Here is an 11,489-nt window from a genome sequence, read left to right on the forward strand (position 1 = left end):
GGAACCAACTTCCAAGTGAAGTGGTGCTGGCTCCTACCCTGGGGGTTTTTAAGAGGAGGCTAGATGAACACCTTGCTGGGGTCGTTTGACCCCAATACTCTTTCCTGCCATGGCAGGGGGTTGGACTAGATGATCTACTCGGGTCCCTTCCGACTCTACAAACTATGAAACATGAGTTGCAAAAAGAGTAGTTCAGAGTCCTGTTCATGAATTTAGTTATTTTATTTCTAGCGGGCACATCGACACATGCAATTAATATGAAGCAATAAACTTTGGTGCTTATCACACCAGTTTATTGCTCTGGGTGTGCATTTTGCACATGTACCCAGGTCTGCAGCACAGAGCTGGGTTGGAGCAGCTCTGGTTGGCAGTGGACCTGGGGAAATCAACCCACAAGGCCGGGGCTCCCAGCTCAACATGCTGTGGAGGGGCTGGCTAGGGCACAAGGGAACTTCTGTGTGGGGCTACCTGGCAGGCACCCCCCTCAGTGAAGCACGCTAATGCCCCAGCCAGCCCTGTCAGTGTCTATACATGTGGTGCTGCACAGTAAAAAATTCTGCAGCAGGATAGTACTTGTATTTACAAGTGCTACCCCCCTGCAGAGTTAGTTTACTCCAGCCTAATAGCGGCCCATAGGTAGACAAGCAATGTTTAGCTAATTAGTCTACTCCACAGTACAGATCTTGTGTAGATGAACCTAGCTTACGGTAGCAAAACTAGTCCCATGCATGCTTATTAATCTGAGTATCAATACACTACTGACAAAGCTTGCCCACTTTTTGAACGTACAACCTGAAGTCAAATAAGTATATAGCGGACTTCACAGGAACATTTCCATTATTTATTTTGCAGCAGTAAGGCAGAATATTCCTGTTCAAGCAGCAACACATTTTTTATGAAACAACTTCAGACACACAAACTCTATTTAATTTTAAGAATGAATACTGAGTACAGATTTATGTAGAGATATAGGAAAGTTATAACATGGATAACACATTATTTTTGTTGGAAAATGATGGTACCAAAACGAGGTCATTTTAGCAGAGTTATACAATGCTGTTTAAACAATTCAGAAATACCGTCATTAGTCTTCCGCAATCTTGAACAAAATTAGTAATTTTTATTGGACTCATACAAAACCATATTTATTTTCTTTAACATATTCTCTTTAAACTGCTTGTTGTGGGGAGCGGTGAGGGAGGCAGTAGTTTAACAGTTTTGATTTGTTCTTCATTTTACAAGGAAAGGTAACCCCGGAAGGCCATTTAAGGACCCACCAAACTGCACTTGTCCACTGTGTCCCTCAATAATAGGTTAATTGCCACTTTGATTGTTCTTTTCTTTTATAACCGGGTCAAACTGAGTGCCTTCATATATAATTTTGTTTTTCATTCCTTCTTGGATAATTCTTTGTTGAATCCTTAGTTTTGCATAATTGTATCTGCAATAGAACCTTGAAGAAAAAACAAACCATGATTCCTTGCTTCACTTGAGTGATGGCATCATATAATAGCTGTTCAAATGCTTAGTGCTGAAACCATATATACCAGGCATTTTATAATGTTAAAGTTTATCAGCACTTGTGCAAGTGCTGGCACAGCACACACATTATTTTAAACATGTAAGAAGTTCCACTAATTTCAAAGGAGACTACTCATATACGTAAAGAATATTACAGCTTCAAGTACTTGCAAGATCAAAGTTTAAGTCAGAATGAGAAGACATTACAACAGACACAGATGAAAAGTGAAAAGTTAAGAATGGGACAAGGGTGTCTGATTTCTTGGGAAATCATTTAAATGTAGTGATGATTTTTTAAATGTATTTGTAATATTTTTGTAATGTATATGTTAAACTTCTAACATTTCTGAGGGCGTAAGTTTTGGGAACGCATATAAATGGGGTGGAAGGACACATGGCTAACAGCATCATGTAGGCAGAACAGCATGGAAGATCACAGAAGCAGCCTAAGATTTTATGAAAATGTTTTCAGCCTGTCAAAATGAAGGAACACTTTACATACCAATATCCCAAGGTTGTTAAAATAAAACCTCCTACTCCAAAGTCAAAAGATCTTTTCACTCTACCTGAAAGGAAAAATAAAATTAGAAAGTGAAATACAAGCAAAATTGTATGATTTCATTAACTACAAGAGTGTAATATTTTTACTTGATTTTTTTTCAGACTTCTTGCCAAAAATGTAAAAAAAGTAATGATAATGAATGAATACTCACTGGTGGCTAAAAAATATCCAGTGCCCGCAACTAAAGATCCCAGTGATCCGTAGAGTATTGATTCTCGTGCACAAGGGACTTTTTGGACATCAAGGATTCCTAAAATCTTAAAGGACTAAAATAAAAAAAAAATCAGTTATGAAAATATTTAGTCTTAGGCCAGTATTTTTTGAAGAAAGGATGCACTGTAATTAAACCCTTCAACTCTTTTTCATTTTTATTAATCCCTTCTCCCCCCAAACACACAAACAGGTTCTCTATACACATATTTGTTACACAAAAAGATATTTTTTATTTTAACTCCTCAAAACTTTAAACAATCTCAGCTATTTTTGTTTTTAACCAAACAAAGCACCACCATATGAAACACCATGCCATTAAAACAGACAGGCCAAATTTATCCTTGTCATATTTCAGAAAGAGCAGCAAGTTGAATCTAAGCAATGATTCTGGCTCTCTGTGTAATTCAGTGCATCTGAAGTACAATCTGAATACTATCAGAAACCATTCATTCACTGTAAGCCCTCATAAATTAGGCTGATTTTAATTAAGTCATAATACATTTCCTGTGTAGTTCCATTATATCAACATACTATATAACATTCTAGCATTAAGTATGTCATCTCAATCCACTGGAAGGCTAACAAAAATACCCAGGACTTTCAAGGTTATTTATCATGAAAGATGTTTGTAGCACAGCTTGCAACAAACTCCAAGATCACTTACCTATGCTTTATCAACCATTATCTTTATCTATCTTATCAATCATTGCTTTTATACATATTGCTTCATATTTTTACTTGGCCTACTTTACAATGAGGATAACACTAATCAACTCTAGTTAATACTGTGAGATATACAGATGAAAATAATCAGTAGCAGCCATGTTTTTGACACACTGGCTATGGCACTGAGAATTTCAGTTGTATAGCTATTACTCTAGCACAAGATGTCAACACTAGAATTGCAGTCTTCTGACTTAATCTACTAATTTTTAAAGCACATTTTACTGCCATTTACTGTGATAGCTGGCTGTGCTACACAAGCACCCCCCAACTAGCTAACACTGTGAGAACTGTGCTAGTAGGAGATAATTTGGGCAGAACCATTCAGTCCTTCATTATAACCATCCTGTCACCATCCATCTAATTTAATATGATAAATAAATGATATCTTAATTTATGTTCTCAAGAGAATGATAATGAGTACAGAAAGACCTTTGGAAATTCTAAAATAAAAATATTTTTGTCTAAAAAAATGGTGATGGTTACTAACTGGCTATGTAGTTACCAACCTAAGTCATTTTATAGACTGAAACAGGTAGATTATTAAAGAAAAATTAGGGCCTTCTTCAAACTGAATACATATTTTATAATAGAGCAATCTCCATGTGGATCAACATAATTCTCCCACAAGTAATCTCTAACACAACTCTTTATAAAAAAGAAACAATTATTTATGCAGGCTTGGACTTTCTCAGGGGCCTTAGGGAACTGAGCAACATCCTTTTGAAAGTCCAAGCAAAAAGCAGTGTTGATCAGCCTTAGATGCTGGTCCTCGAGGGTCTTGTGCTAAAATCATTAGAAAAAGAAGTTTTTCTGTAAGTCAAAATTGGTGATTGGAAGAAATATTACCAAGACTACTGTCAACTGATACAAGCACTTATAATGTTACATTTATAAGAGCTTCTATATGTATCCCTCTCTATCTTCTGTTCTGAATAAAGTTAGACAATAAAATTATATATATTAAAAGGCCCCAGTAGTGGCATGGGTCAGACTTAGGATGGAATTGTTGCATTTCCTTCAGTTAAATGTATTTGTTCATAATGTACAAAAAGTGTCTGCATTTTTCTGTGTTGTTGCTTTAAAATCTTTAGGTCTTCGATACAGTGTGCACAGTAATTATGAAGTCAATTAGCAACATTTAATTAAACATTCTGGAATGGAACTGTATGTGACCAACATATGATTGTACAGAAGATACAATTTATTGCGAGGCATAAATAAGTTGCTATGTGATGCTGACTTAAGATATGAGAAGGGCTGTGCACATTTTAAAATATTAGGATGTGCATACCAAGTATAAAGTCCCATTATGGAAAGTTTTAATACATAAAACAACTGATACCTAGGACCAAATCAACTTGTGCAACTGAAACAAAGAAGATTTGGCTCTTAAGCAGTGTAGTCCAAGGCTGTCAAAGATATGACTCATGGGCAGCATCTGGCCCGTGTTCTACGATCCATCCTGTGGGTCTTCGACTGACTGGCCATGTGTGTTGCACACAGCACGTGATGACTCTGACCTAATGTGCTACACATGGTGCAGAGTCAGTGCTGCAGGAGGCCAGTCATGGGCACACACTGAATCCAGTACCTGGTTTGGAATGGGCCTGCGTGGGCACCTCATGCAGAGTGCATCCCATGTCAGCTACGTGCACAAGCCCTGGACTGAAGTGTGCGTGGCATGAGGTGCCCATGCCAAAACAACCTTGTCCACTGCCTCTGGTGCATGTGGCTAGTCTGTGGGCTTGATCCACAGGGCCAGAAGAGTTTGACACCCCTGATGTAGTCATATCACATATGGTACAATTTAAATAGTGATACATGGAAATAGACCTTTGATACCTTAGTGCTTTTAGTTAAGGAGGCATGCACACTGCACATGTACCCTATGATTCATAGTTTTAAAATGCTATTTTTGTCTGCTGCAGGACTTTACTCCCCGCTCCCCCCCAAAAAAGAGATGTTAGAAATAAAAGAAAACACAGACCCTCTGTACTACACTCACTCTACAAAACACTCTATGGAAAATTTTCACCTGGGGCTTTACTGAGTCACCTTTGGGGATACTGAATCCCTTATTCCACAGATCATTCCAAAGAAATATACAGGCCTACTGTCCTAGCAAGGGGAAGGCAAGCAGATCTTGTTCCTGTAGGGGTTGAATTTGGGAAGGTGGGAGTAAACTCAGTTTCTACAGATGCCCAAGGCAATAGGGGGCAGTCAGCCCTTCCTGGGGGCACATGGTACCCTGATTAGAACAAGACAATAAAGTGGGTTTAACCCTGAGAAGTCCTGTTGTCCCTCTTTGCAATATGAAGGAGGGTTTGAAAGAGGATGGAGCTAGACTGTTTTCTGGTGGCAAATAACAGAACAAGGAGCAATGGTCTCAAGTTGCAGCAATGGTATTTAGATTAGAGATTAGTAAATTTTTTTTCACTAGGAGAGTAGTAAAGCACTGGAACAGGTAACCCAGAAAGGTTGGAGACTCTCCATCCTTGGAGGTTTTTAAGACTTGGCTAGACAAAGCTTTGGCTGGGATGATCTAGTTGGGGATGGTTCTGTTTTGAGCAGGGAACTGGACTAGATGCAACCAGCCCTAACTATGATAATATCCATCTTTGACATTTAAGATCTTAACAGATTTTCAATGCTAGAGGCTGCAAGTGGGAGAGGAAAAAACCCTGATCAGACCCAGTTCACTCTCGGCCGATGTCTGACATGATCCCCCTTTGGCACATCAAATAGGCCTATGTGCTGAGAAACTATAAGCCTCCCTTAAGAAGGGAGCCCATTACAGACACGTCTACTGATTCCTTGGGACAAATCAGTGGCAATGCTTAGGGGGTGTATGTGCACTCCTTCGAGAGCACTGGTGCACCTGGACAAGCAAATTTTGTTGTTTGTCCAACAAATCATAACAGAAAGGAAGGGAACATGGTCATGTGTTAATAACAATGAGTCCTCCTGATGCCTTGGGAAGGGGGCACCGAGCACAGCACGGGGGCCAGTGACAAATGCCCCCCAGGTCAAAGGAGCTTGTGGATGCCACCTAGTGAAATTCTGCCCGGACACATGAACAGAAAAACACAAGGCAGCCCCACACTCGCCTCAGGTCACTTCCCACCCCCTACAGCGTCCTTCCTGGCCTGCCAGACAGGCCCACATGATGCACAAGGTCAAGGTGTACTTAGCGCCCGCAGAGCAATGGTAGAGCCAGCCAGGCAGTGCCCCCCGGCACTCGACGGAACGAGTGGCCGCTGCCTGGGGCAGCTCTGCTTGAAGACGCAACCAGATCGGTACAGCTAACAGCCCCGCAAGACCCGGGGCTCCTCCCGGCCAGAGCCGCCCTCCAGCTGGGCTACGACCAGGGAGACGCGGCGGCCAGGGCGTGCGCACGCAAAAGGGGAGAACGAGCCACGGCCGTCGTGCGCATGCGCGACACGGACTTTCCTCCTCCTCTCCCGCTCCCCCCAAACTTCCCCTCCCCCACGCCGAGACCGCTCCAGCGCCACTGCCACACACCAGGCCGACCCCCCGCCCGGGAATGCCCACGAGGCCAAGGGCCGGCTCCGGCCCCCCCGCACCTCCTTGACGTCCTCCTTGTCTTCAGTCTCCATGACGTCACTCCTCCCTCCCTCCCGCTAGCCTCCAACCAGAGAGGCGGAGCCCGGGCTGGATAGAGAAGGCGCCAAGGGGAGCCGCTCTAGCCGCTCCGTTTCTATGGTGTCCGCGCGGGGTGAGATGGGGGAGGGGGGGGAGCCGCGCGCCGGCGCCATTTTAGGTCTAGCGCTGAGATTCCAGCCACATCCTTTGTTCCGTGAAATGGGTCACGGAGTAGCGCGCGCGCGCCCGCCCCGCCCTTTCTCTGTCCCTCCCTCCCTCCAGCCGCGCGCGCGCGTGCACATGCTGCGCGAGCCCCGGGAGGGGGGTGGGGCTTGGCCCGCCGGCTCCTGCCCCTCCCACCGCCCCAGTCGGCGCGCGCGGCCGTTGGGCCCAGCGTTGTAAACTGCCTCGGCTGGGCGAGTCCTGAGGGGAGGTGGGGGTTGTCTTTCCCCTCCCCTCCTGTCCCTTTGTGTGCTTCCCCCGGTTGGGTTGGCGCTGGAGTTGGATGTTTTTCTCCCACGACACGCAACCTCGCCCCTTTTATATGTGGGGGGTGGTAAATGGTGGTACAGGACAAGCAGGGAGGTTACTTGGTGCCATGCTGTCAGTGGGCCAAACAATCCTAAGGCCCTGAAAGCTAAAAAATAATAATAATAGAAACAGGCCAAAGTTCTTCATTGAGCCATGTGTACCTGGGATGGGGGAGGGGAACATGGCATGCAGTCATATAGAAACACTTAAATGATGAAATCGTTGAGAAAGGGGAGGACTTGTTTAGAGTAATGTTGGGATGTAATGTGGATTAATGGCAGATGATTAAGGGAGAATTTCTACAGACTCTGAAGAAAAACATCCTAATGGTGATATTTACTCTAGACCAAGGAATAATTGTTTCTCAAGCAAGAACAGCTGAAGCATGTTTTTTTGTGTGTGGTAGATTTAAAGCTAAGCTAGGCAAAACAATGACGTGTAGGCAATAGGGAGTCGTCCTCTTAACTAAATTGGGCATTCCTTGTTTTTTACATTGCTAACTTCTGTGAATTCTCTTAGTAATGTCAGGGAGACAAATATGGATGAATGTAGAACAGAGTTTTTCAGTGGGACAGACTAGAAAAAGGGATACTTCACTTTAAGGATGATCCTACTACGTAGTGAGTAGATCCTTGAGAACATTAAATATTTAAAAAATAGGATTCTTTCCTTCCAGCAATGAAGACCTTTAAATGGAAAGGAGAAATACCCAGCACTGCTTATCAGATTTTTAAAAATTTTTGAAGCAGCTAGTGGTATCAGTTATTTAAATTTTCACACATTTTGCGATGGAGTTATTATTGGCGCTGTTAGTAATATGCCACTTCCTCTTCTTTCACAGGTTCACCCTCTCAAGCATCTGCAGGTCAGGTCAAAATATGAGGAAATCCTGATAGGTATTGGATATCAGTTTTTAAAAGTCAGAAATAGTTTGAATTATGATAGATAAAATACATTACTTGGAAAACTGTACATCTATATTATCACCTATTCATTATCACTTCATTACAAGTAAATTATGGTAAACCGGGCATATCTACATATTCATTAATGCACAGTGTCTACAGCATGTTAAATTTAGTACTTGTATAGTCAAGTACTAAAATGCACAGTAGGCTGTTGTACTGTGCATTAGTGCAATCACATGCTTTTTGTATGAAGCTTAATGCACAGTAGACTAATATTACTGCACATTAGCGTATTAGCATGGTTTTTGCCGTGTGCGCTAATGCACAGTAGAATTGTGCGTTAAGCTTTTTGTGTAAATTCACCCACAGAAACCTAATGGTAAAAATCTCCCTCTTGAGAGTTTACAGTGTATGCTTTTATTTTTTAAATCAGTTTTTAAAATGCAATGGCATTTTAAGAATTGATTTTTTCAAACAGTGAGGACTGTAATATAAATGTATGCAATATGGTGGTATGTTCAAGATTAACCAGAGAAAATGAAGAAAAATAGATACGTTTGTTATAGCTCATTAGGTGTATTGACAAGAAGTAAACATTTTGGAAGAACAAAATGAAAAAAAAAAGGTATTATTGCTTTGAAACAGCAAATTTTTCTAGCAAAGTTATTGCGTACCAAAGTATATGATATACATACAGAACCTTTTGTTTGTCTGTTTTATAATAAGCTTTTGTCTGAGCCAGCAATAATTAAAACAAATCAAATGTTTCTTTCGTCTCTTTATGAATATGTAATTTGTTCTATTTCTGAACGCTCTACAAACAAACTGCATTCAAGCCTATTCTAGCAAAATCACAGTACAGACATTTTTTTTCTCTTCCCTTTGTAATCTCATTTACTTGCTTGATCTAATATAGTCTTTGTTTCTGTAACATGACAAGGACTGTTTTTTTCCCCCTTGTACTGTGTTAGGCTTGACTACTAATAAGAGATAATAGGGTTATGTTAGGGTGGGAGGTGCTGAGTTTGAATATGTCCATATTCTGAATGGGAATTCTTTTTTGCATGCCTTTATACTTAAGAATTATATTTGATTAAATATTAATTTATTTGGCACATGAGGCAGTTGTGAAAAGTAATATTCTTAGATGGATAGAAATGGGAAGGAAGCATTAAAACGAATAATAGTACATTAGATTACAGCGTGAATACATGTATGAAACTCAGTGTAAAACGTGAGTCTGTTGTTTTATGGCAGTAGTCCTAATCCTTCTGTTTTTGGATGAGGAACATGAAATTATTTAAATTATTTAATTACCCTCTTTAAGTAAGTCACTTAGAAAAAAAAAAGAAGGCATCAATAATTGCAAAAATTCTGTTTCCATGGTTTTTAAATTCAGTCAGACCACCATCGTCAAGAAATATTGGTAAAGAATTCCTTCACTATTTATGTCCATCTGGCTGTGAGCATAAAAAGCAAATAGGTTATGTGCTGTATTGCCAAATTGATAGATGATGCTGGTGAAGCCCTGCCAGATTGTTTGGGCTGCGAGTGTTAGCTTGGTTTAACCCAGCCTTGGAGGGACTTGGGGCCTGGCATTCTTTTTCTATTAAGTGGATAAAAATTGGTGATGTGAGTCATGTATCTTCTTTGGTGTAACCCTGTTTATTAAAAAAAGAAAAAAACCCCAGCAGACAGCTTTTGTACTCAAAAATCCTTATACCATCTAGTGTCATGTCTAGGGGCGATATCTCTTTCCGTCTCAGAGCCATACGCATGACTTCCATTTTTGCTGTTGTGTTTTCTTGAACAGAGAGGTTGCCAAACAATTCCCTAGCAACCAAACCAATCCCCCCAGCAAAACCTCTCAGATTTTCTGGCTGTACCTAGTTTCAGCTTTTTATGCAGTGCAGTACCTTGTGCAATAGCCTTCTATCATCTTCATTTATCACTACATGGAAGGCATTTAACTCTTCTCTTTAGCCTGGAAGAAAAGTGTGTAAGCGTGGTCAGGGTCCCTGAAAGGATCAGGGTCTGTGATCCTTTATAAATTAAAGACCTACTTGATGGCAGCCATTACCACTTTCAACAATATTTAACTGATCAAGTGATACTTCGTTTTTTTCTTTTTATGAATCTGTTTTACAATAGCGGAATATAATGCAAAATAAGCGTATACAAGCATCTACTATACAGGAAACAACATGTTATTTGTTATTTAGTAACAGGTAGTTTGTATAGATTTATATTTTCTACTTGTATCTAGACATTATAGTGTAATTACTGCCTTCACACTTTTTAGATGGATAGATTATTTTCCAGGGTTTTTTTTATCATTTTATTTTAAGTGACTATGGTATTCATATAAAGTGCTAGATCAACATACAATTCAAGCCTAAGCAGGGTACCCTCATACCACTGTAGCCATGCTTCCTCCTGAGAGCAGAAAAGACCAGCTCTTTTCTGTTTTTGTGTTCTGATTCTTTCCTGTCCTGCTTACTGGGACAACAATCAAGTATGCCTTTTAACCATAGTTATTATGGTGGCTTTTTGTGATGTGGGTTTATGTTCACATGGAACTGAAATAAAGCCAACAAGTTACTTCATATAAACTCCTCTGTTTTGAATTTTCAGCTTCTGTGAATATATGTAGATGACCAAGAAATAAAAGGCTTCTTAATTTCCTCAACTCATGGGCAGACCTAAGATTTTGAAAAGGGGAGTGCAGATGATGTGGTGCATCATCATCAACACATACAACACAACACTTTGTTCTCTAGTTAAAGAGAAACTAGAAGTTTTACTAATACATCAGGAGGCTAGCATTACCTTATTCAGTTTAAGATCAAAGCAAAATATAATTATTGGAATAGGCACTAATTTCCTAGGGTATATATAAGATTTAAAAAAACACAACAAAATCTGCAAAAAATTGTCAAAAGATATTGGGTCATTAGCCCTGTATTTATTATGTGTACATCTCTGATTCAGACTGAGCATCTTGACAGTGCCTTCAGTATTTCACTCAGTCATTTCTACATCTGAGTTAATATTACAACACTTGAGGTAAGGTTTTGAGCTAGAGCTAAATGATCTGTAGGACTGTAAAACAGAAGAGTGACATTACCAGGAATGGAACAACACAATTACAGGAGAAAAGATAATTTGATTAATGGAACATCAGGACTCTTAAAAAGGAGAGAGGGTTGCAGTAATGCCAACTCTCACAAAAAAAATTGAGATCCACAATTTCCAAGTCAAATTAACTCTGACTCATGATCTCAGGATAGAAGCTTCCAGTCTCAGGATTTTTTCTTCTGGTGTGTGTAGAGAGTGCCCAGCTGGTAAGTCTGTGGAGGGGGAGGGGCAGGGGGGCACAGACCAAGGACCTCACAGGGAGAGGGGCAGGGGCCATGGTGAATGGG

The 11,489-nt window shown here is 40.6% G+C and overlaps 1 protein-coding gene across 1 annotated transcript; it reads right to left on the minus strand.

The window, feature by feature from the left end:
• Positions 1 to 827: 827 nt before the first annotated feature.
• On the minus strand, positions 828 to 6,703 carry LOC109319925 (cytochrome c oxidase protein 20 homolog). Its single transcript, XM_019549766.1, is given in 5 exon segments — positions 828 to 1,453; positions 2,024 to 2,087; positions 2,235 to 2,349; positions 6,545 to 6,594; positions 6,597 to 6,703. Coding segments are annotated over 5 exon segments (411 nt in total). The 5' UTR covers positions 6,640 to 6,703; the 3' UTR covers positions 828 to 1,314.
• Positions 6,704 to 11,489: the final 4,786 nt, after the last annotated feature.

Source organism: Crocodylus porosus, unplaced genomic scaffold (genome assembly GCF_001723895.1).
Source record: "Crocodylus porosus isolate Cpor-Errol unplaced genomic scaffold, CroPor_comp1, whole genome shotgun sequence".
Lineage (NCBI taxonomy): Eukaryota > Metazoa > Chordata > Crocodylia > Crocodylidae > Crocodylus > Crocodylus porosus.